Below are 26,981 nucleotides of genomic sequence, written 5' to 3'. Positions count from 1 at the left end.
TTCCAATGTAGATAATTATATTCTGCTTACCCAAATCCTTCCCTAGTTCCTCATTGGAGAATTTAGCTTGCATTTCCTCTCCTTAAAAGCCTTCTGGTTTTATATTGGTGTCAAGTTGCAGCCACATATATTCAGTATGCTTTAGGGAGAATGGATGAGTGAGTGATCTTGATATCTGGCTGCGGCCTGATCTCATAAGAATGAAAAGCACCATGTAGGAAAATCATTTATCACACTTAGTTCTTAAATTCTAATAATATATTCCTGTGCCCACAGCTTTCCCATGAGCTATAGGAAGCATTCACAGTAAAACATCAGCATTTAATATACATTATTCATATGCCCATTTCATTAGTTAGAAAAGCCACTCTCCTTTCTTGTTTTTATTTTTCTTCTCTCCAAATGCAACCAAGTATATGCAATCTTGATCTCTGACGAACTAAGTAGACTTCAGATGTCTTTTTTATTAAGTTGCAGCTGGCAGTGAATATCAAACTGAAATCACAGCCTCACTGTAGACAAAATTGAGATGTAATCATCATTTCAAAAACAAAAACAAAAACCTTCAAATGGAAGTCTAGTGTTTTATACCAAGTTTAATCTTCCTTTATCCGGAAAAATAAGCTGTTGTTATGAGGTTCCAAATTCAATTATTTGGATGGAATTAAACAACCTCCATATTGTTTATTAGACCTTGTACAAATTGCAAATAACTATTTAGCTTTCTAAGTTGGGCTTTCCAACAAAATTCTCCAGATAATTTATATTAATTAATACCTTAGAAATAAAATAATAAAATGGAATTTGTCTCTTATTTAAGTTGATGTGACAGGAATCTCATCTCAACAAAGTTAATGGAATATCAAAATTGAGTTATTCTCCTAGATTACTGCCTTGTTCTGGCAGAAGGGCTTAAGTAACTCAGTGCAACTGAGCTATGCTATGCAGTGTTACCCAAGATGGACAGGTCTTAGGAGAGAGTTCTGACAAAAGGTGATTCATTGGAGAAGGAAATGACAAACTACTCCAATATCTTTGCTAAGAAAAACCCATGGACAGTACTAAAATGAAAAAAAAAATTACATCAGAAGATGAATCCCTCAGATCAGAAGGTGTCCAACATGCTACTAGGATGGAGTGGAAGACGACCATAAGAAGCTCTAGTACTAATGAACTGGCTGGGCCAAAGCTGCAGATGTGTCTGGTGATGAAAGGCACGTCTAATGCTGCAAAGATCATTATTGCATAGGAACCTGAAATGTAAGGTCTATGAACTAAGGTAGGCTGGATGTGGTCAAACAGGACATGGAGAGATAGACATCCACATTTTGGATATCAGCGAACTGAAATGGGTGGGTTTAATTCAGGTGATCACTGCATATAATACTATGAGCAAGAGTCCCTTAGAAGAAATGGAATAGCTCTTATAGTCAATAGGTGGGTGAGAAAAGCAGTACTGTGGTATAATCTAAAAAAATGATAGACTGGTATCTGCTCAAATCGAAGGCAAACCATTCAACATTAAAGTAATAAAAGCCTATAGTCCAATCACTGATGCTAAAGCAGCCACAGATGATCAGTTCTATGAAGATTTACAAAATTTTCTAGAAATAACACCCCAAAAAATGTCTCATTCATCAAAGGGAATTGGAATGCTAAAGTATGAAATCAAAAGATAATTAACATAACAGGCAACACTGGCTTTGGAGGACAAAATGAAGCAGGGCAGAGACTAATTGATTTTTGTCAATATAACTTAATGGTCATAGCAAATAGTCTTTTCAATAAACCAGAAAGTGACTATAGGTGAACATAACCAAATGGTCAGTATCAAAATCAGATTCATCATGTACTTTGCAGTCAGAAGGGGAGAAGCTCTATACAGTCAGTTAAAACAAGATCTGGAGCTAATGGTGGCTCAGATCATGAGTTTCTTATTGCAAAATTCAGATAAATTAAAGAAAGTAGGGGAAACCATCAGATAGTATAAGTATGACATAAATAATGTCCCTTATGAATATGAAGTAGAGATGATGAATAGATCTGGTCGATAGCCTGCCTGAAGAACTATGGACAGAGGTTTGCAATGTTGTATAGGAGGCAACAACAAAAGAATATTCCAAAGAAAAAGAAGAGCAAGAAAGCAAAATGGCTATTTGATGAAGCTTTACAATTAACTGAAAAAGAGGGAAAGCAAAAAGTGAAAGAGAAAGGGAAAGAAATGAAAACTAGATGCAGAATTTCAGAGAATAGCAAGGAGAGATAAGAAGGGTTTCTTAAAAGAACAATGCAAAGAAACAGAAGAAAACACTAGCTTGGGACAGAAGAGATCTCTTCCTGATAATTAGATACCACAAGGGAAAGTTTCATGTAAAAATGGGCGTTATAAAAGACAAAAATAGAAACAGAAGTTGAGGAAATTAAGAAGAGGTACAAGAATACACAGAAGAGGGGACAACTAGGTGTCACAGTGGATAAAGCACCAGCCCTGGATTCAGGAGGACCTGAGTTCAAATCCAGTCTCAGACGCTTGACACTTACTAGCTGTGTGACCTTGGACAAGTCACTTAACGCTCATTGCCCCGCCCCCCCCCCAATACACAGAAGTACTATACAAGAAAGATTTTAGCATCACTGATAACCATGATGGTGTGGTTGCTGATCTAGAGCCAGACATCTTGGAGTAGGAAGTCAAGTGGGTCTTAGGAAGCACTGCTAACAATAAGACTAGTGAAGGTGATGAAATCCCAGATGAACTATTTCCATCCCTAAAAGATGATGCTGTTAAAGTGCTTTATTCAATGTGCCAGCAGATTTGGAAAATTCAACAGTGGACACCAGATTGGAAAAGATCCATTTATATCCCAGTCCTAAAGAAGAGTAATGCCAAGGAATGTTCACATCACTGAACAGTTGCACTCATTTCACACACCAGCAAGGTTATACTTAAGAATGTGCAAGCTGGAATTCAGCAATATGTGAACCTCATATTCTTTCCTTGGTTGTGGTTTGGTGGTTGTTAAAATAACATGAGGACTTTGTTCTTTCCAACACTTCCACCCACCCTGTAACTCTGGTAACTACTATCCTCCCTTCCTCTGCATTTCTTCTCTTCTACCTTCTTTTCAGTACACTTAGAGAAGAAAGCATAAACAAGGAATCCCACCCCCCAAAATATTTTTGTTAAGTAAAATGAAAGCCTCATAGAGAAAGACTTACAAATCAACTTATTCCATTGGATTCTCTACTTAATAGAATTCTCCTAAAGCAGGTCTGCAAAATCGTGTTACTTTGGGCCAATTTATCATCCAGAGAAATAGCTTTATTAAATGGACCTCCATCTTAAAATAGTATTGGTTGAGATGAAATTTTAACTATTACCTACTGAAATGTGATAACATCTGATATTTGTATTATCCGTTTTCCAGAAATATTAAGGAGATTTGGAATGTAGATCTATGAAACTATACTGAGGCTCTTTAATTTCAATAATACATTGCCAGTATAGTCTGAGGTCCATTAATCAGCAAGTATGTGCATCATATGGTGCTAGAATCCCAGCTCAAGACACTTGAGAAATGTTCTGGGCTTATTTCTTCATTTGTGACATTTGTATAATTATCTTACACTATCTCACAAGGTCCTTCTGCATTTAGGATTTTAAAACACTGCATAAATTTGAGTTATTTTGTTATTGTTGTATTGATGGATATACGAGAACTACAAGACTTAGATCCTATCGTGAATGAGCTTATAAACTATTTGAAGAGATAGTATGGACCATGAATGAATGAAATAACTTTAATGGGAACAGTACAAGGATTAGTTAATAGTGCCTTAAATTCTAGGAACAAATCAGCATGCAATAGAGTTTTAGAAAAGGAAAAGAGCAGTGTTGGCTGGGATTTCATGGTATACAATATGGAGGATATAGATGCTGAACTTGACTTTGAAGGCATTGTAGAGTTTGCATGATTAGGGAGGGCATTTCTGAAGGTCAGAATGAGTAAGACATGTATAGGGATTATAACATGTGACTTGGTTGCAACCAAGAAACTTTATTGAACATTAGCAAGAAACATCATTAGCTAGATCTCTTAGGATCCTTTGATTCTTCTCAACCTCCAATTTTCTGATTGTTTCAGCAATTTTATTGTTACATTATATAGTTGTCTGTTTAAAGATGAAAGCCATCAGTCAATAGAAAAGAGGAAACCATTGAAGGTTTTTGAACAAAGGAGTGATATGATATAGTAAAAGTTGTGGGGAAAATTAAAAAGACAGAAGGAAGATGGATTCCAAGAGGTCTGATAAATAGGGTCAATATCATGCAGGTACTGAGATAGATACAAAAATATATGAAATATAGTCCCTACTCTCAAAGGGCATAGTGTATCATATTGTTATAATACTGCAGTAGGCTGGGTGAGATTTATTAAGCATCTGACCCAGGGAAGTGACATGACTTTTAGAAATGTCTATACCAATCTCTGTTCAGTGGCTCAGAAAAGAGAATTTTTTTTTTAAAACCATGACATTCACATTTACAAAGTCATGGAGACAGTTCTCCACCCAGGGTAGAAGTGGATTGGATGCTAATTAATTGAAATGACTTTACAAACTTCATCCCTCAAAACTATAAATGTCACATTTCTCCAGGCTTTTCAGGTAAAGAGGAGATTAACAGAATTCACTCTTTGTTTTCAATTGTTCCCATATTAAATCTGTAAAAAAATATCATTGTTGATAATGAAGAAATGAGTCAATGAATGTATTGTCTTATATTCATCAGCTTTTAATGCCCAGTCCTTCTTGCAGTAGGTGATAACCCCCTTGCGAAATAACAATAATTAGACTCATTTGTTTTATTGCTAGGTTCAATTAGGAAGCCATTCATTACATTGCTTTGTTTTTCATGGCCCTGAACCTAGACAAAATTGTTAAGTAGATGAAGCTGCTTTCCCTAGACCCCATTCAGGTTCTCTTTTATCTATTGTTTCTCCTCTTCCTTGATGACTTCCAGGTTCTTACTCCACTTACTTTGTCTTCCCTTTTTGTTCCCCAAAAGTTCTAACTCTCATGTTTTGAAATGCTTCCTTATATTCCTAGATTATCCTCTCTTTTCCTCTCCCTCTTTCTTCATCAAAACTACTATCCCCTTAGATAGACCTCAGCTAATTAGTTGTTAGGAAATAAATTGATGCGGGTTTGAATTATTGATAGGTACTTAATATATTTCCCCATGATTATTTATATTTTGGCATCTTATTTATTCATTGAACAGTTATTTATCATAGAATTACAGAATTTTAGTGTTAAAAAAAGACTTCATCTAATTCCTCCCAAAATCGTATCCAGCAGTTCATTTCAGTTCAACAAATGTTAAGTGCTTACTGTATGCAAGGCACTACTAGCAGTACAGAGTTAAAGCAATCATATAATCCTTGTCCTTGAGAAGCATAGTATAATCCATAGCATTTAAATAACATAACAAGACTGTCTGTGATTAACTGTCCAAAGGAGGAAGATGGACTATAACTGCTAAAATAATTAGGAAAAAAAGAATGAGATCAAAGTATACCATAATGGAAACAGTTAGGTAGCCTAGTGGATAGAGCAGTGGACTTAGACTTAGGAAAGCCTGAGTTCATATCCTATCTCAGACACTTACTTGCTAACCTTTCAACCTCAGTTTCCTCATCTATAAAATAGGGATAATAACAACACCTACGTCACAGAATTGTTGTGAAAGTCAAACATGGAAATATTTTGGCTTTGCAAACTGTAATGCACCATCTAAATGTCATCCACTAGTATTATTTTGATATTGTTATTAAAGTAAGAAAGGAATGCCTCCTGGAAGACATGAAGATGAGCTGGGATCTGAAAGATGAGGATAATTTAGATGAGCAGAGAGGGGAGGAAAGAACGTTCTAGGCAGGGGGAAAGGCATATACAAAGCCTTGGACCACAAAGAAACTTTTCTTACTAGAGCAAAGAGTTTAGGGTGAACACAGAGAGCTTTGAATGACTAAGGAGTTTAGAATTTAGCTAAACTATTACTAGGTGAGTTAGAGGTATGTCTTACCCCAAGCATATGAAGACTTTCCCTGGGAGAATGGACGGATAAGAACAATTTTTTCCCATGAAGGTAGCTGAAGCAGGTACTATGGAGCACTTAGAGTTGGGTCAGACATGGAAGATGTCAAGGTCATTCACTACATCTACAGTTGTCCTGATGTTTGTTCTGCCACTGGACTTTGATAACTCTGGGGAGAGTGAGAGAGTGAGGTTGATGACTTTGTGCAACTCTGCCTCACTTAAATCCAATTCATGCACAAGTCAAGATATCACCCAGTGTGTCACTGGTCCTTTTTGAAAATGAAAGATCAGCAACAACCTATACAGTGCTAGGAGTATTTGGAAAGTCTCGAATGGGAGAAGGGAGTCACACATCACTGAAATGGCATTTTAGGGAGATCTGTGTGTGCAGTATATTGCAGGAGACCAGTTAAGATACTGTTGAAATAAACCACATGTGGGATGATGAAGGCTTAGGCTAGGACAGTGGCAGTGGAGATGGAAAGGAGCAGACAAATATGAATAACATTTCAAGAGAGGGAAACAGGATTTGCTGATGGTATATAGGGATATACCTATAGTATAAAGAAGAGGGAATAAAGGATGTTTCCAGTATTTTCAGCTTCATTGCTTAAGAGAATTAGTAATATATCTAAGAGAAATATGACATTTGGAAAGGGAAGCTATTCTGGGCAGAAAAATGGTATTCCCCACAATATGACTACAACAGTTGAAGAACTATAGATAGTGTGTACATGGAAGGTAATTTGGGAGCAGTAGTGATAAAAAGATTAAGAACAATGAATGAGTCTCCAGCCTCAAGGACTTGCTACTTAATGGCACTTAATGCACAGAGCAAAACTACATATGACTGTACTCCCAAAGAAGCAGTACCTAATATAGACAATCACTGCTCTAGGAATTCAAACTCCAAAAATAATGATGATTGCAAGACACTCATATTTATGTAGTACTTGAAGGTTATAAAATACTTTCCTTGCAATAACACTGGTAGATACTGCAAATATGATGATGATGGTGGTGGTGGTGGTTGTCAGTAGTAGTAGTAGCAGTAGTAGTAGCAGTAGTAGTAGCAGTAGTAGTAGTAGTAGCAGTAGTAGTAGCAGTAGTAGTAGTCCCCATTTTTCAGATGAGGAAAAACTGAAACTCACTGAAGTTAACTGATTTGCTCAAGGTCACACAACTAGGAAGTATCACATCATATATTCTGCCTTTATGTAAGATCATCCCTTTTCATTATCACCTCTCTTCCTGTCACCTCATTTTATATACGTTTTATGTGCCTTCTTCTTTTGAGAGCTCAAATTGAAAATAAATCAGGAGGTACAGTTCTTCCTATAAATTACCTAGACTCATTCTGAAGTAAATCTGGTTCTTAAAAATCCTCAATTCAGAAACCCTCACCTAGCCTAGAAGAGCTTTTATAACTCTTTCCAAGGTATAAATCCATCTGTATCAGGAAATAGATTTCACTCAGCAGCTATGGAGTGAGGAACATTCCTTAGTCAGGTCACTCTCACAATCATCAGCTTTGAATGCATCTTGTGTCTTCAGCAATCATTTTTGCAAAGTCATTGTAAACTTTTGAATGTGCAATATTTAAATCAGGAACACTGTGAAGGTAATAGCATCCATTCTCCTTTATGATTCCTTGACAAAGCCAGCAATGGAAATTCTTCAGGTGGAATACAAAGCCAGGAGAGGTTACCATGTCCTTATTGGCCATTCTCTTCTCCTCAGCATTTGAAAAAGAGAAGGTCTTGTTTCTCAGTCCTCAGGGTAACAATAACTGGTCTTGCTTTTTCAGAAACCTTTCACTCTCCTGACAACTATATTCAAAACATTGATGGGTAAATTCATTATGCAGTCGGTGGCACATCACTATTGTTCTCTTTCAAAAACATTTTTTTGGTATTGTAGACTGAAAAAATTCAGTTTACTCTAATTCTTCATATTACAAACTTACTAGATAAGATGAATGTGACGATAATTAATATAGTTGTAGTAAAACCATAAGATGGGGCACAGTGGATAGAGTACCAGCCCTGGATTCAGGAGGACCTGAGTTCAAATCCGGTCTCAGATACTTGACACTTACTAGCTGTGTGACCCTGGGAAAGTCACAATTTCCTCACCCCAAAAAACAAAACTAAACAAAAGCATAAGACAAAGATTTTATTTTGGGACTTCTGCAAAAGGAATTTTTATTAACCTTAAATTCCCACCCACTTCCAACATGTTTTCTAGTGTCTACTGTCAAACAATAGCAGGTGAAATTCATTTGGAATTATAATTATGACTCATGCAGTCATTTGTCTCCAAGTTCATGTTATGTCATTCAATATATGGTGCTAGAAAGAAAATTGGATGGAAAGTCAGAAAATTACTTTACTACCTGATATTAAATAGGATCTTCTGTGAGTCAGTTAACCTATGTATGCCACAGTTTTCTCATCTGTAAAATGAAGAAGGTGAACTCCATGACCCCTAAGCCCCATTCCAGTCCTAAAATATTATGATTCTAATAATGTCTTTTTAAAAGTTTTTAATTTAAAAGTTTTTAATTTAACTACGTTGATGAGATGATTTTATGGGGGCATCTTTGACCTGAATCATTTTGCCCAAAGTTGCAAGCATTTTAAAATCTAGTAATTTATTCAGTTAGGCTTCCCTTTTCTTATGGAAATAGGAGCTATAACTTATTTTGACGAAGAGTTCTTTCCTTGATACTTGAGATTAGTTCCAGAACCGAGTTAACATCATGAGTCAGAGAAATTTCTTAAAAGTGTTTTAGAAAACCACTAAAAGATCTGAAGAAACATAGGAAAGATTCACCTGGCAACAGTATGAAGTATGGATTAGAGGGAAAATAAAATGAACATAGGAAAACCACTTAGGAGTCTATCACAGTTATTCAGGTAGGTAGAAATTAGGCCTGGGGGCAGCTAGGTGGCACAGTGGATAGAGCACCAGCCATGGAGTCAGGAGGACCTGAGTTCAAATCCGACCTCAGACACTTAACACTTAATAGCTGTGTGACCCTGGGCAAGTCACTTAACCCCAATCACCTCACCCCCTTTCCAAAAAAAAGAAAGAAAGAAAGAAATGAGGTCTTATCCAAAGATGATGATGGTAGTGGGAATTTAGAGGAGATATTTTGGAGATGAATAGAATAGATGAATAGATGGGAATAATTTACTGGATATAACAGGTTAGGGAGATAGATAGATACATACATACATACATACATACATACATACATACATAGACAGACAGATCATTTATAAATATTGGCAGTATGCCAGGTACTGTGCTGAGTCCTGAAGATAACAAATATGAGTAAATAAGACAGTCTTGCCTTCGAGGAGCTTACATTCTAATGGTGGAAGACAACAAATAAACAGGAATTAGGAATAGGAAGGGGAGGAGGTGGCAAGGTGTTGAGGTAGCTGGGAAATGGCCAAAAAAAAAATTCTGTTTCTGGTCATGTGAAAAGTTCATCCATCAAAAACCAATGTAGCAGACATGGAATCTGAGTTTCCAGCTGGTTTGGGGGAAAGGAAGGAAGAACAGGGAACGGTGAGACAGGGGCGGCTGAGGGGGGTGGGAGGGGTGATTGCCAGAGTGGTGGAGGCAGCATGGTATAGAGATAGCCAGAAAGATCAAAGGTAGCATTATGATTTCAACTGCAATCCCAAATGAATGGCAACATGGACAGACAGAAAAGTCCAAAAAGGGAGGAGGCTTGGTGGGAAAGATAATTAGTTCTGTTTTGAATATGTTGAATTTCAGGCGCTGATAGAACAAGCAGTTGGAGACATCTTGTAGGTAGATTAATGTGTGTATTTGAAAGAAGCTCAGTGGAAAGGTCAGGGCTCCATATATAGACTTGGGAGTCATCTGCACAGAGATTGTAGTTGAAACTGTGTGAGTTAATGAGATCATCAAGGAGCAGAGTATAAGGAAATAAGAGAAGGCCCAGGACAACCTTAATGACAATAATCGTTTGGATTAATCTTACACTTGATACCTTACAGAGCATTTTTTCCTAATGTCTTAATGAGAAAGGTTGTATGTTGTCCCAGTTTATAGATTGAGAAACTAAAGTTCAGAGGTGAAGTAAATATTAAAGAGCAAGAAAGAGGAACCAATGAAAGACACAGAAGAGAAGCATTTCCTCCTCTTAATTCATGTAATACCCTTTTTTTTTTTGCAGGGCAATGAGGGTTAAGTGACTTGCCCAGGGTCACACAGCTAGTAAGTATCAAGTGTCTGAGACCGGATTTGAATTCAGGTACTACTGAATCCAGGGCCACTGCTTTACCACTGCACCATCTAGCTGCCCCCTCCTCCTCTTAATTAAGAGAATAGAACCTTTCAAAAACCAAGACTAGAGGCTACGTAGAAGGCAGCTGTTGTTAATAATGTCAAATGCTCTAAAGGGATGAGGGAGAGTGAGGACTGAGAGAAGGCCTAAGTGACTTTGGGAAAGTCAGCTTCATTGCTTTCAGTTATCAGTGTCCTTGTCTGTAAAATAAGAGGTTGGATGAGATAATCTCTTAAATTCCTTTCCAACTTTGAATCCCACAATCCTATAATCCTATTATTTAACAATAAGGCACTTAATGCAGAGAGGTAGCCTGATCTTTGCATAAAGAGCTGGCCTCCAGTGAGAAGGCCTTGACTCATACTAGCTTTGTGACTCTGGGCCCAGTTCTGGTCCCAGGCAGATCTCTAAGTCTATAAATTGCAAAGTAGCTGCTTATCTGCATATGTAGAGAGAGTTGCCTCATTGGGAGTTTTTTATGGAAAATGAGATCTCAGGTCTGTTCCCTCCCCCCCCCCCCCCAAAAAAAAAAAAAAAAACAAAATAAAAGGGAGGGCAGCTAGGTGGCACAGTGGATAAAGCACCGGCCCAGGATTCAGGAAGACCTGAGTTCAAATCTGGGCTCAAGACACTTGACACTTACTAGCTGTGTGACCCTGGGCAAATCACTTAACCCCTATTGCCCTGCAAAAAAAAAAAATAATAATAATAATAAAATTAAAAGGGCATTGTCTCTTGCCTGATTGAACAAGTTGTCTCTCAGAGTTCTTTCCAATTAACCTCGAACAACCTAAAAGTTAACCATAGTGATATATTGTTTTGACTATCTCTGTGTCTTGTATGTGCAAGTATTTTGCCCAGAAATGTGGACATATTGCAATGAAACAAAGATCTCACTTTCCTGAAAGTACCTGGCATATAGTGGATACTTAATAAATGTTGAATTATGAATCAGGAAATAAATATATTTACTATTTGGCTTCTTTCAGGTTTTCCATTTCCATTTTATAAAGTTTGTCAGAGTTGATATTATGTTCTAGTACTGAAGGAGAGGTTCCTATGGTTTTCTCTCACTAAAGCCCTGATTTTAATGAAAAATTCCCTTTATAGGTTTTTAGTTCCCTTGGTTTTTAAATTAGTTCTCTAGCCTTCATTATATGCTCATTAGTTCACTCTTTGATCATAGATTTATAAACCTGACTTTTCTGAGGTGATCTGCTAACTATTTTTTATACATGTGTCAAACTAGAAGTTGCTTCTGAATTTTGCAAAAACATTGGCTCTTTCTGTCCTGACTCATTTTAAGAAAGGATTTGACTGATTCAGAAAAGCAATCTAGTGCGGTCCAATCCAACAAACCTTTATTATATCTGCTACATACAAGATACAGTGTTAAAGATGTAAAACAAAACAAAACAAAGAATCATCTGTCTTTAAGGAGTTAAAATGCTACTGGGGAAATATGGCATGTAAACAAATACTGGACTTAGATTCAGAAAGGCCTGAGTTCAAATTATACTTCAGACTGCTAGCAGTTGTGTATCTTCTCTGTGCCTCCATTTACTCATCTGTGATATGGAGATAATAGCATTTACCTTGCTGGGTTGTTATAAAGATCAAATGAGATAATATCTCTAAAGTGCTATATAGTTGCTAGCAATGATGGCGATAATGAAAAAGGGAAGGGAGCAATAAGATTATGAGAATGTTTTCGCAAAGGGCATGGTACTTCTGAAATGAGTCTCACACTAGGTATTTTAAGAGGGGGAAATGAGGAGAGAGAATTTCAGGTTTAAGACTAGCTAGGTGGCACAGTGGATAGAGCACCGAGCCTGGAATCAGGAAGACTCATCTTCCTGAGTTCATATCTGGAGACCTCAGACATTGGGCAAGTTACTTAACTAACCCTGCTGGCCTCAGTTTCCTCATCAGTCAAATGAGCTGGAAAAGGAAATAGCAAACCGCTTCAGCATCTTTGCCAAGGAAACCCCAAATGGGGTCATGAAGAGTCAGACAGGACCGAAAATGACTGAACAAGAGCAAAAAGAAGGCCAAGTTCAAGAAACGGTAATTAGGGCAGTTTAGATGGATTCTAGTGTATCAGGAGAGAAAGAGTGTACAACAAGCCTAGAAAGCAAAGCCAGGGGCAGATTGTGAATGGCTTTAAATGTCAAGCTAAGGAGTTTGTATTTTATCTCAGAAGTAAGAATGAAGAAGTAGTAGGACAGGTGTGGAGTTAAGAGACCCAGGATTCAGATTCTGACCCCACCTCCTACTTCCTCTGTCACTTTCACTTCTCTGTAAAAGGAGGGGTTTGGACTAAATTGCTTCTCAGGCCCCTTCTAGCTCTATGGACTCAAGTTTCTTGGACAGAGGAGGAACAAGATCAGAACTGTGCTTCATCCTGAATATTAAAAGTGTGAACTCTCCATGCCTTGTGAAGCTAATGCTGAGAACACACCACTGGAGTGTGTGTGTGTGTGTGTGTGTGTGTGTGTGTGTGTTTATATGTGTGAGTGTATACACACAGACATATATATTTACACACATACACACACATATATATGCATATAGAGAGAGGGAGTCAGACTGAAGTTACGCTATCTTAGAAGATAGATTGTGAACTTTCCATATATTGAACTGATTTAGATAAAATGATTTTCCTAAATCTACCTTTAGTTTCATCATCCATATATTGTATATTACTCATTTAGTTCTTATACAAATGATATGCCACTGGAAAAAAAATCTTGGCTCATCAACAAGAATAGCTCTTGAAAATGATATTAATTCTTCACATTTATATAACTCTTAGAGGCTTAAATAGAGAGAAGTGTGTAGCTCAGTGGATAGTGCTCTGGGACTAGAGTCAGGAAGACCTGAGTTCAAATGTGGCTTCAAACACTAGCTGTGTGACCCTCGGCAAGTCACTTAACCTCTCTTTGCTTTAATCCACTGGAGAAGGAAATGGAAAACTACTCCAGGATCTTTGCCAAGAAAATCCCATATGGGATCACAAAGAGACAGACGTGACAGAAGGACTGAACGATAACAAAAACAAGAAGAGGTTTAAGAAGTCATTTCTTTCTAATAACCCTGTGAAGTGGCTGTCAAAGAGCATATATTTAGAGCTGGGGAGATTTTAAAAGCTATATAGTCCAACCCCTTTGTTTTTTTAGATGAGGAGACTGAGGGTCAAGCAGATTAGCTGATTTGCCCATGGTGACAGAGCTGGTGAATATCTGAAAGTAAATCTGAACCCAGGCTCTGTGCACTGTACTGCTCAGTGCCCACGCATAGCCTTCAGGAAATTAGACACAAGGAATGATTCCACCCTCCAACAGTGGAGTAGATCCACATAAAACACCAGTACTGCACTTAGCCCTGTAGGTAATTTTCAGTTTGAAAACTGAACCACAGGCTCCTTTTAAGAACTATCTCAATTTTGCGTGTGCTGGATAAAAGACCATTTCTGCATTTCTCAGAATTTGCCTACTGTTAGGTTGTTGTAGGCAGGTTTACATGGGACCTGCCTTATCACAAAATAATGCAACATTGTGGGTGTAAACTGCCCTTCTTGTGCCTAAAGCTAAGCGCTGGCTGGCAGTGGAAAGCAGCAGGGGCAGGGAAAATGGAGGAGGGTCTTTACTACATCTCTTCTGCAATCATGATCCTAGCTGACAAAGCAAATAGGGGGAATCTTGTGGCCCTTCAACATTTATTTCATGTGGATATTTGGATTTTTCTACTGAAGAAGTTGGAGTACAGCTGTTATTGACTGATGGTAAGTGAAAATCCTTTATTGGAAAAACCCCATTGATAATCTTGGGGCATCTAGCTGGCACAGTGGATAGAGCACCAGCCCTGGAGTCAAGAAGACCCAAGTTCAGATCCAACTTCAGACACTTAGTAGCTGTGTGACCCTGGGCAAGTCACTTAACTTTGTATGTCAGAGGTAGCATTTTGAACCTATGTCTTCCTGATTCCTAGGCCAGCTCTCTAATTATCTGTAAGACATAGGGCAGATAGAAGGCAATTTAAGGGCCTTCATTAATAACATAATGTAAAATGAGCTGGAGAAGGAAATGGCAAAGCACTTTAGTATCTGTAGCAAGAACACCCCAAATGGGGTCATAAAGATTTGGACAAAACTGAAATGATTGAACAACAACCACATACTCTCAGGCATTGCCAAATACAGTGCAACTTTTGGTGTAGTTAAGGTTTGCTTTCTAAAAGCACAGTTAGTTGTCGCAGTGGATAGAGCACCAGCCCTGGATTCAGGAGGACGTGAGTTAAAATCCGGCCTCAGACACTTGACACTTACTAGCTGTGCGACCCTGGGCAAATCACTTAACCCTCACTGGCCTGCAAAAAATAAATAAATAAAAATAAAAGCATAGGAGTCTGGTGAGATTATACATAGGAAATTTATCACTGACTTACAAAGGTATGCTGGGTTCCCTATGGATAAAATAACAGACATGGTACATCCAATCCAACAGATTCCAATAAAAATGTATTAAATGTTTACTGCGTACCAGGCATTGTGGTATGCACTGGGGATATAATTAATAAAAAGAATTTACAAAATAATAAAAAGAATTTACAATGGGGAGAAAAGGTTAGAGACCAGGGGATACCAAGCATGGAGGTATCTTGTTCCATGGAGTTGACACCAGGCAGGGCAGCAGAATAATACCTAGCATTTATTTTGTACCTACCATGTGTCAGGCACTGTGCTGAAGATCTTTACAAATATTATTTCTTTTGATTCTCACAACAGATCTGGAAAATGCTATTATTATCCCTATTTTACATTTGAGAAAACTAAGGCAGACAAAAGTTAAATGACTTACCCAAAGTCATTCACCCACTAAGTGTCTGAGGCTGGATTTGAAATCAAGTCTTCCTATTTCTGTGTTCAGCACTCTGTCTGCAATGCCACCTAGCTGCCTCTAGGCTAGTGATTTAATTTGTATAGGGATTTCCCAGAAGGGGAAACCCCCTTAAGCAATGCATATTGGCACATTTTCTCTAGATTTTTGGTCTTATGTGCCCAGGTCACTGAGAGATTGAGCAACTTGCCTGGAGTCACACAGCCAGCATATGTCAGAGACAGCATTTGAACCTCTGTCCTCCAGATTCCAAGTCCAACTCTCTAATTATCTATAAGGCATAGCTCATATACAAGGCATTTTAAGGGCCTTCATTAGTAACATGATTCTCTTAGCTTCTACACAGGAAATAGCAAAGGGAGTTCCCCAAAACACCAGGCCAGAATTTTTTACTCACATACATATTATCCAACCATAATTGAGAAGGGTTAAGATTGAAACTGACAAGGATGTCACTGTTGGCTGCAGTCCAAGTCAAGCACTATAGGAGATGATCTTGGGACCATTTTTGAAAAATTAAGCCTTTTCAAAGTTTCATTCTCTTTCCCTTCCTTCCAGGCATTTTCTGGTACCAAAGAAACATGACCTTGATTACTTAGATTTATTCATTCATCCAAAAAACTTACACTGCATACAAAGTATTTGTTCCTCAGAACATAGCCTGTGCCCTCGAGAAGCCTAAAGTCTAGTAAATGATGTGATGTGAGCAAGGTTCAAACTTCATGGAGGCACCAAATTAAGATCCCAGGGCCTTCCTTTCCCAAAGTCTGGAAGTCACACTTCCCCATCAAAGGGCAGAAAAACACCTTGAGACTGAATGTAATGTAGGTTCAATCCAGAAAACAAAAGCACCACCAACACTTCTTAATTCCATTTTTAATTGTGGGATAGATGAATACTATGGGTGTCTTGAATTTAAGTCCATAACCTTTCTTCTTTCTTGCCTGTTGAATCCTACCAATTAAAAAACAAAAAAACAAAAAACTCAAATGTCACTTTCAAAAAATGTCCTATTCTCTCAGTCATTTATAATCTTTCTCCTCAGACCTTAAAGAACATAAAAATGTTATTAATTGTAGATATATGTTTGTATCTTTTCCTTTTAGGTTGTAAGGTCCATGAGAAGAGAATTTGTGCCAATATAGTAGGAAGAACACTAGATTTCAAGGAAGAGCTGAATTTCAATACAATAATAGCTAAGAAGATAGTTAATGTCTGACCTTCAACAAATCCTTTAGTCTTTCTAAGCTTCACTTTTCACCAGCTGGAAAGACAGGGTACTTTTAAGCCTTAAACCTGTGCACAAAGAAGTTAGTGTGGTTTTAAACTATTGGACCTATCTAAGCTATTGTAGCTTTAAACATGCACTAAGCCTTTTGGGATACTTTTGAAATAAACTCAGAATTCTTTGTTCATACAGTAGTGTTCTGCCTCCTGGATATGATTCATACATGTTTGTTAAATGGTTGAATATCTGTTCATAAAAGTCAAGGTGATTAGTTTATGGGAGGTCTCAATAAGGCACCACATTTTAGTAATTTTGTCCAAGTATTATTAGTGTCATCTATCCTGGGATCCACTCTGAAAACACAAAGAACAAAACATAGCCAATTCTCAGAGCTGTTAATGAGGATTAATGAGATGTGTCTTCTAAGGGTATGTTTGTGAGGAGAAAGTTTAGTGGAAAGCAGAGACAGAAATATAATTTATACCCAACCCCCATTTTTGAGGGGGATGGGGGAGTTTTCCCCATGTAAATTATTTAGCTGATCTATATCATCTGAATTGATTAGATTATGTCTTAGTTTTCCATTTCACTTAGCCCACTCAACGTCAGAAACCAAATACTCAGCCCTGCTTAGATTCTATTAATATAGCATCCCTCTCTTGCAGATGTGAATACCTGACATCTTTTAGGACTAATTGTCCAAGTCAGGTGCCATCCAGAGGTTCCCATATTACATTGAAACATTTTGAGAATGCAGATGATTCACATCCTTGCTTATTTTCAGAAATTCTGAAGTGACATCTGTGTGAAATTTTCATGTTTCCGTGAGTCGGGGAAGCAAAAATTGTTCATTATTCATTTCACTAACAGTATAATGTTGGCACAAAATGCTAGGGTTCTACTGACATCTGCTGGCATTTCACCAGATTATTTTTTTGGGGGAAAAAGTAAAGGATCCAATAATTTGTTATGTTTTCACTATTATTAACTTTCTGAATTAGGTTTAATATTCCTTTGACAAGAGATGGGAGTTGGGCTACAGTGAGGATGACCTGAAGAGATTGTGATAGGCCTTGATAAGATTAAATTCCATATAGCATGATCTAAATGAAAGAGACCTTCATAGGAAAACAGTTCATCTGGTATTCTTGCTCTAGAATCTTTTCATTGGTTCTGACACAATGTAGTTGCTGTGTGACCTTAAGAAAGTCCCTTTTCTGGGCCTCAGTGTCATCATCTGAGAGCAGGGGCTGGTCTGTGAATTCATCTTTGCATATTCATTGCTCAGCATGGGCATATTTCATAGAGTAGGCAATTAACAAATATTTGTTTAATTGAATTATACTGTAAAATGAGAAGGTTGAATCAGATCAACAGGACCCCATACCCTGAGAATATTGGTGCCCATCTTGTTAAATCCTCCTCAACCACAAAGTAAAGGAGACATTACTGAATTAAAAGTTCTCTAAAGCCTTCTCCAGCAATAAAAGTTCTAAGGTTCCCTAGCCACTTCATGGTAATAAATTCTTTCAGTATAATACATAAAATAGTTAGAAAATATTTTTCAGGGGGCAGGAATGGAGGGAGTGAAGGTAGCTGTCATTAAATATTTGAAGAGCTGCCCTGTGAAAGAAAGAATTAGATTTATTGTGTTTGGCACCAGAAAGACAATAGATGTTAGCTTATAAAGAGGTAAATTTGGCTTAAATAATAGGAAAATTCTCTACCAACAGTTGGAGCTATCCAAAAGTAAGATGGGATTCTTTGGAAGGGAATGGATTCCCCCTCCTTGGTAGTTTTTAAAAAAAACTGAACAATCATTTCTCAGTTATGTTGTAGGGAGAATTCTTTTATATTTAGACACTGGACTAAACAACCGCTAAAGTTCTGTGATTCTAGAATTTTTTTTTAAAAAGCACACTCAGAACATAGCCCCTATGTCATTTCAGTGTTAACTAACAATTTATGTTGTTGTTCAGTCATTTTCAGTCGTTTCCGACTCTTTGCCACCCCATTTGAAGTTTTCTTAGCAAAGACATTGAAATAGTTTTCCATTTCCTTCTCCAACTCATTTTACAGATGAGGAAACAGGCCAACAGGGTTAAGTGATTTGCCCAAGGTCACATAACTGGTGTCTGAGGCCAGATTTTAATTCAGGAAGATGAATCTTCCTGACTCCAAGCACCGCACTCTATTCACTGCTTTACCTCGTTGCCCACTATATGATTGGCTAAATTACAAGGAACAGAAAGAACAAATGAATGAACCCAAAACTTGGAAAATTGCAAAAGGAAGTTAGCAGATTTATTTATTTTAGTTTTGGAAGCTGTAAACGTACTATTAAATTAAGGGAAAAAATACCTCCCTTTTACTACCGAACAGATTATATAGGCTTTTTATATCAAATGTGGGGAAGCTTCATGGGCTTGTGGTTAGTGAGGTCAATAAGGGAGTACTTGCTGGTCCCAAGCAAGGTGTTTTTCATACTGAGTTTGACATAGGAAGTGAAGTCTGATGATAAACACCTTGAAGCTGTTTTGCCTTCTATTTATTTCTCCTATCTCATAATCCAAATGATTATGCACTGTTTGTTCAGGCTCTCCATTCTGTTTAGCGTGAGTGCTTCTCTGTCCATACACCATGACTTTAAGGTTGACATTTAAGATTCTGTAGGTGTTCCTGATGTAGTGGGCCTTTTGTCTGCCTCCTATATGTCCCTCATCTTCCCTCAAAATGATGCTAGTAATAATTTGTTTAAATAAAAAAAGAAAGAAAGAAAACATTAGCACTTTTCTGTTACGATGCCTCATTTCCTCATTCATGATTATTCCAGCAACTCTTTTAGGGTCTAAGAAGTCTTACTGTTATAAACCCACAAACTGCACTTTTCAAGTTGTAATAGATTCAAAACATTTTCCCCTTGTGAAGGTAGAATAATGACTCTTCATATTGTGTACCATTGAAAATGATCTCCATGGGGTTTGGCCATGATCCACATTAATCCATAACCCATATCTATTGGACTAAATAACATTTTACTAAGGGTTATATTCTTTCCCCAGGCTCACATGTGTCGCTTCCTTTGACGTCAACAGGAGCCATGTGCAAGAGCCTAAAGGCAAAAGTTGGCCTTGGCTCCCAGATTGGCACTTACTAGTATAATGGTCTATATAGATCAAAATCCCTTTAAGGCCATACATAACCTTTCCACTGTTTTCTTTGTAAATCTCTGAGGTAATGGCTGAACTGCTGCTAAAGACTAAATCCTTATACAGAAAATATGTAAGCATCCAGTACTATTAGCTCTTAGGCATGCTCATGATCAGTGGAATATTTTTCTTTTTAAGGCTCTTCTGGAAAAGAAAGGGAGGTAGAATATGCAGCAGACTGCTAGATTAGTATGAAATCTCATAACAAAATAGGTATGCCTCTGTGTTTCAAAAGATTCTTCATTTTCTAAACTGGGAATACTTAAATATGTCATCATTTATTGTATAATGTTGTTTAGGAATTACTAAGATTGCCAGCAACTAAAGAAGGGCTTGTATTTATTCAAGCCATAAAGAAAGGAGCTAATAAATCTATCAGAGGGCAGCTTTCCATTGTTGGAAACCTGATGTTTAATGATAGTACATATGCCACATTTATCTGGCTGGAAAGAATGAAAACCATAACCTCTGTTTTATAAAGAATAAAATATGAAAGTAAAAAATGTAAAAGGAGGAGTTTGAGGCAAGGGATTATAGAAGTGTTATTTAAGTTAGTTTCTGCAAAGTAGATAAAAGTTTTCTAGTGAAAACAATAAAATCACTTATTTTTTTCTGGGGTTCAATCATTAAGTTCATTTTCTTTTTCTTTTTTTTTCTAGCAATGGGTAGAAGGGTTAAGAGCCATCATACATAATTTTAGAGCTAACAATGTTAGTCCAATGACATGCCTCAAGAAACAGTGAGTACTTTTTCTGATTACTTATTTCTTTTAAAAATTGGAGAATTTTACTTATATATATATGTGTGTGTGTGTGTGTGTAATATATATATACATGTATATGTTTATATAATGAGTGTGTGCAGAGAGATTGAGAGAGAGAGGGAGAGAGAGAGATGCATTTATGTTTATTCTTGGTTTTCATCAAAGAAATGGCCAAATTGGAAATAAGATAGATAGTCTTTCAGGTCTAACCTAAGTCCTATTCCCCTTCTCTATCCAGATCTAAACCAAGAAAGTTGAATTAACTAATATGGTGGTTATATATTAGGCATGTTTTGACATTATAAGCTTTTTATAACTGACCTAAGTACTTCTCTGTAGCATGCATGAAGTGTTTAAATGGGGCAATGTTCAGTGACTAGAGAACTGTTAGAAAGCTCACTCACCCAGAATTTTGGGGGAGTTTCTTACAGCTCTTTGGCTTTTTCCTAGTCCCTTATGATGATTGCCTCTGAACACCTAGGAACAGGTCTTTAGACATAACCCAGCTCTTTTCTACCTGCAACTAATGGGAAATTGGAGCCTGGGAAAAGAAAAACTATCCGAATTCACATTGCTAGCACTTTCTTGCTTGACAAGGCATGAGTAAGGCCAATCCTTTGTCCCTTTGCCCTTGCCCTGTTGCTGCCCTGCTAATCCTCAACCTTGTGTCACCTCCTACCTTTCACCTTTTCTATTCACAAGTTGCCAAGCTGGGTAAGTTTTCTCATTACAGAGAATCAGGGATGTTTTGCCACTCTGACAATGGCATCTGACAGATTTGCAGCTATCCTAGACCTCTATCAGAGCTAGAAAACTTTATAGAGAAGTCAGTTTAATGCTGGAACTTAACTGCTCAATTGTACTACTAATGGTCTATATTTGTATAATGGAATAGAAAACTCCAAGAAAATGACAAACTGCTTAACAGACTCTAATCATGAATGTTGTTTAATGGGGATGCCAAATTCTCCAATTCATCTAGAGGATGCAATTATAATTTTTGAGTTTCAAGGTAAATGAGTTTCTTTGACTAAGCATTAAATTATTTACTGTTTATTTTTCATAATAATACAAGATTAAATAGATTGAGATTAGTTTACCAAAGAAACACTTAACCATTTTTTCTGTATTTCAGTTGGATGAAATTGGCATTTATGACAAACACAAATGGTAAAATTCCAGTTAGGAGGTAAGTAAATAATTTACCATCTATGTCACTATTTGTACTAAACTATTGTTAGGTACAAAGGAGGCTTTTTAAATTGATGCATCTAACTTAATAGTTGAATATTCATTTAAAAACTACCTTCATAATGTGTTCAGTTTCTTTAAAAAACTTTATCAAAAATACTTATGAAAATTCACTCTACTCTTCTTTCTAGAATTTTATGTTCAGTTTCGAATGGACAGAATTAAATCAAACTTTAATGAAATAAGGAACATGGGAAAATCTGGCTTCATTTCAAACTTTAAAGAACTAGGTTTGGTAGGACTTGGACTTTTTAACTCTTCAGCATGAGGAGTGCTTGTCTCTCTTTATGTTGTTATTGAAGGTAGTGGCGGAGGTTTGGGGATGACTTTAAGCTTGGTAGTTCTTATATATAGCTCTTATCTGAATCACCTGAGTATCTTTTTAAATTTATTTTTAAGAACAAATTGGTAGCTATAGAAATATATTTGGGTCCAGGACAACCCCATGGCAGAGTAAGCCCAGGGATATGTTTTCATTTTAAATCCTAGAATTAACTCTTACCCATGAAATCCACCCACTATTCTCATAGTTTCTCCAACTGAAGATGATACTTCAAGACAATGTACTAGAAGGAGAATCCTAGAGCTGGCCCAATTTTTACTGATGAACCTTCTGATAACAAACAGAATAAATAATAGTATTTAAATTTTTTTGAAAATTACATATCTGTTCACCCTGGGAAAAGTAACAGACTGCTAAACATATAAAACTCAACTTTTATCATTAGTGGTTCAATTCGTCTCAATATATGTTTTTAGTAAAATTTTATAGCTATATTATTTCCTTAAAGCTATCTGTAGCTTTCTCAGCTTACATTGAATAAAAAAGTCCATGCCATGTGCAAGTTCAAAAAGGCCCTTATTGTTTTGTTGAATAAAATAAGTTATCAAAAGAACTTTATAACCCACAACACCATCAGCCTCCTTATGTATTTTAGCCCAAAGCTGGAAGGCTCATTTCTGGGAGTGAATAGGAACAGAGGGTGATCGAATCTTAGCTGTGGAAGGAAATTTAGCAATCATAAAAACTAATGTAATCATTTTGCAAATGAGGAAATGGGCTCAGTAAGACCAAATTATTTGTCTTAGGTGTTACAATTAATGGAAGAGCAATTAGGTTGGGGCACTATTTCCCTTATATTGTCCTCAAGGCATTTATTACCTCTACCTATTTCTAGGTCCCCTTTATACAAGTATATCTGGGTCCAACTTACTCCATTCAGATCCATAACTCCATTAACAATAAGACTCTCCTGTCTTTTTCTACACCTCTTCCTACATTATCTGATCCCATTCGTATTCAGGGGCCATTAATATACAATCTTGACACTTAATTTAAATATATATATGTGTGTGTGTACATAATATATACATATGCACATACATATGTATATATACATGCACATATAAATACACACACATATTTGTATGTGCATTTTTTAAAAGTTTTTCTACCACTTCTATTTCCCAACATATAACTCCTACCCAGAGAGTGCCTTAGTAGGTGATATTCATGAATTGTTATGATGGAAGAAATTGTGTTCAGATCTTTTGCTATTGATCTCGGACTTTATAGCGGGGCTGTTCCTAAAATAAAAGACATCAAATTTCTTGCTGGGCTATACTCAAACCCTTTTCAGCTCAGTGGTTCCTACTTGGATTTCACTGGTAATAGTCTTCCAGAACTCCAGATTACCTCCACACCACAATGAGACAAAAGGGAAGACTAATGGGGAATGACTTTAGTGGAGAAAAATAGAGGAAAAGTAGGCAAAGTGGGAAGAAAGGAACACTATTTGAGTGAGGTTTTAAAATTCTTCTTTTATATTCTCATCTTGCAATGAATTCCTTGATTTGCAAATGTGCATTAACAATTTTCTATTCATTTTACTTAATTTCTAAGTGAATGTTTTATGCCTGGTTTAGAAGTTAAAAAAAATAAACTCTCATATTTAATGACGTTTTTTGTTGAGAACACTTTAGTTAATCCTTATTTTATTCAAAACACTTTGTTCATTTGAGTTACAGCAGTGTAACTGTTTAGTATATCCCAACATCCTGGATCTATTGCTAAATACACAGTGCATTTTTTATTTAAAATCAATATTGAAACAGTTATCTAAACTTTGGAAGTAAAAATTATATTGTTCCAAAAAAATTATATTGTAAAGCTCAGAAATGCAACTTGGGTCTACATTAGACACTTACTGAATGTGTACAGTTTCCAAAACAAGGTTTGTTCCAGGACATGAACAAAGGCAAAACAAATAGGTTGTAATTGGGTCACTTCTTAAGTAACCACTTTGCTTTCATTGGCAACAAATATCCTACTCACTCTGATTGCTGTGTAGGGTCTAGAGACTTTTGTGATTCATGTCTTTTTTCTGGGCTACTACCATACAAAATCATTATCTTTTTTAAGGAAATAACTAAGGTATTTTGGCATCCACAAAAGACCTATGTAATCTTGGCTCATGGCTTTTGATGAACTACTCATGCCAATATTAACAGGTGCTTGACATAGGACATCTGTTCTTTGGGGGTGGAGGAAAGGGGCAGGAGAGAGGAGTTTATTGGAGTTGATGGAGGATTTTTACAAGGCCAAAAATCATGGATGGATCTTCCGGTGTGCAGTCTGCCAAAAGCTTGGTGGAAATTTTAGTGAATGCTATAATAAATATGAAAAGTAAACATTTTTAAAATGTCATTTCAGTTATGATTATGTAACACTAATTTTCAAGATATTTAAATGGATAATATTAATATGATGTACATAAGTTTTACAAGGGAGCTGATACTCAGTCATGATATAGATTAGGGATGACTACATACCAGTAGCACCATTAAGCTGACCTCAGTTCAGGTGCCACATTCGCTAGAAGGTTAAGAGAGTGGCAAATTAAGGAATCTTGAAATCTTGTTTCTCATGTCTCATGTCTTCTCTGGGTCACTGTTTCTCTGGGTCTCTGTCTTTGCCTCTGTCTCTTTCTTTGTCTCTACCTTTCAGTAACACAAACTCATAGTACTTCTCACTGTACTTGTATCTCTACTTACCTTCTAACTTCATTCTTTATGTCTTCCTTTCCCAAATCTGTATAATCTGAATTTGAATCAAGAATGAGAGCCGGGAGTAGAGGAATGATCTGAGGAATATATCATGATGAATGCTTCTGCCATCTGCCTCTAATTCTTTTTTACCATCATTTGCTTTATTTTGGGGAAGATCTTGGGGGAAAGATGGTAGTGCAGAACATACTAGTAGCTGAAACAGAAGAGGTGCCCTGTTAGCCACTCTCCAAAGAGAGCTGTAGTGTTCCCCCTTGGTATACATCCACATCCCATGACTTCATAAAAACCAGTACCACATTTCTACCAGCATGACACGGGATATCTTTCCCAGTAGAGTGTAAACTCCTTGAGAATAGATTACTATTTCTCTTTTGTGTTTCTGTCCCCAGCACCTAAGCATCTAGTACCTTAATAAATGTCTGTTGATTAAATGGATGCTATCTGCCCAATTAAAAAAAAGCAATACAGCATCTTCAACATTGTCTCACTTTAGCTATAATGCATAAGGTTTAAGATTTTGCTAAAGATTATTTTTACCTTTGGCCAAGAGTGATTAGTCATCAAATCATTTGACCTTTAGCATCCAGTCATAGAATATGTTATGGATCCATAATCAGAGGCAATATGATACAGTGGAAAGTATGGTGGATTGGGGGTCAAAGTACCTGGGTTCAAATTCTAGCATCACAACCTCTTTGGGCTTTGGTTTCTTCAACTGTGAAATGAAAGGGTTGAAGTGAGATGAATGGCCTCAGCAGTTTCCTTCCTGATCTAAATAGGGGATCTTATGTGGTGGTTGGGGGAGGTCCCAGAATTTTCTGAAGTAAATAAAACACATACATTAAGTCCTTGGAAGTCCATATCAATTGGATTTTGCTGTTACCTAACAGAATCCAAAGATTTATATCTACTGGTTTAAGAAGATGCTGGGAAATTTTGGAATCTTGGGCAATTTCCACTCTATAAATATGGCCTGGTGCCTAGTTCCTTTGTGTCATAAAGGTACACTCTGAATGAGACTTCCTTTCTGTGCATAGATCCATAAATGAGAATGAAGAGCTGTGGCCTCACCACTGACTTAGTAGTCTTCATAGATAATCATTTCTATCCACTTTAAAACACATTAAAATTAACCTCTTAGAAAAACTCTGGGCCCTGTTGGAAACAGGAAAGCTTTGTCTGAATACCCAAAGCACATTCCTCCCCATTTATTTTGGGAATTCAGAGTCTAGAACTGGTGTCTATTCTCACATTTACTAACATGAACAGGCTGTTAGTTCTTACAGTAGTAAGTTACCATCCTCTCCAACATGAATGTCTGAGCTGTAGGAAAGGGCAAGAGGTTGGTAGGGGTCATTAAAAACTTTATTGTACTCAGATAAAAGATAGTTCCCTGGCTTAGAGGTCAAGCCGACTGTACTCTGATGAAATTAAGCCTTTGACCTAAATTGTGGATAGATTTGAAAAGGAAACTTGCAGAGTTAACAAGCTCTTGATGGATTATCTGAAGTACACGCTCTTATAATTAGTTAATAAAAGCTCTTTGAGTGGCTGAGGCAATATTGGCAGCAGGGTACGTTATTTCAGTGTCTGAAATGTCATTCTTTGTCATCCTGAATTCATTTTAAGTCTCAATCAAAGAATTTGTAATGCGATATTTGCTTCTTGCATATCTGTCACCACCAGGAAATTTGTGCACTAATGTGTCAACTCATAAAGTTTTCTCTTTATCTCTATCAGTCACTAGAGTTAAGGGTGATTTTGCTGACACAGAACTTAGCTATGGTAAAGAAGCTTTGGCAAAGTAGGAATGAACACTTACCAACAGATTACTAGATGAGCCAATCCTAGGTAAAATCCCTTGGTAGAGAGACACAGGGGCATTTTAGAATAGCCTAGTTTGATGTTGAACTAGAAAAGCACTTAGTAGCAAAATATCCTTTCTCTGGTAACATCATAAAACTAGGCTGTGCCTTAAGTTCTATTACATTCCATAGGGCTTCATAATTTTATTTTATTTTTTAAAGTCTAAGTTCAGTGAGTTAGCAATGGTATCACAACTAAAACCTGCTACCTTCTATCGCAATTCATAATGCAACTCCACGAATGTTTATTCATCTTTTATATGCGTCCT

The 26,981-nt window shown here is 36.9% G+C and overlaps 1 protein-coding gene across 5 annotated transcripts in view; it reads left to right on the top strand.

The window, feature by feature from the left end:
• Positions 1-26,981, top strand: part of PLCB4 (phospholipase C beta 4) — a 381,108-nt gene that overhangs the window by 236,256 nt on the left and 117,871 nt on the right. For all 5 annotated transcript variants that reach the window (XM_043986572.1, XM_043986571.1, XM_043986575.1 and 2 more), the window contains 2 exons: positions 20,424-20,503; positions 21,663-21,716. In XM_043986572.1, the coding sequence (XP_043842507.1) occupies positions 20,424-20,503; positions 21,663-21,716 (134 nt within the window). The remainder of the gene's footprint in view (positions 1-20,423; positions 20,504-21,662; positions 21,717-26,981) is intronic.

The sequence above is a fragment of the Dromiciops gliroides genome, chromosome 2 (genome assembly GCF_019393635.1).
Source record: "Dromiciops gliroides isolate mDroGli1 chromosome 2, mDroGli1.pri, whole genome shotgun sequence".
Taxonomy (NCBI): Eukaryota; Metazoa; Chordata; class Mammalia; order Microbiotheria; family Microbiotheriidae; genus Dromiciops; species Dromiciops gliroides.
Note: the sequence above shows the minus strand (reverse complement) of the source record. Positions and strands in the feature narration are given on the sequence as shown.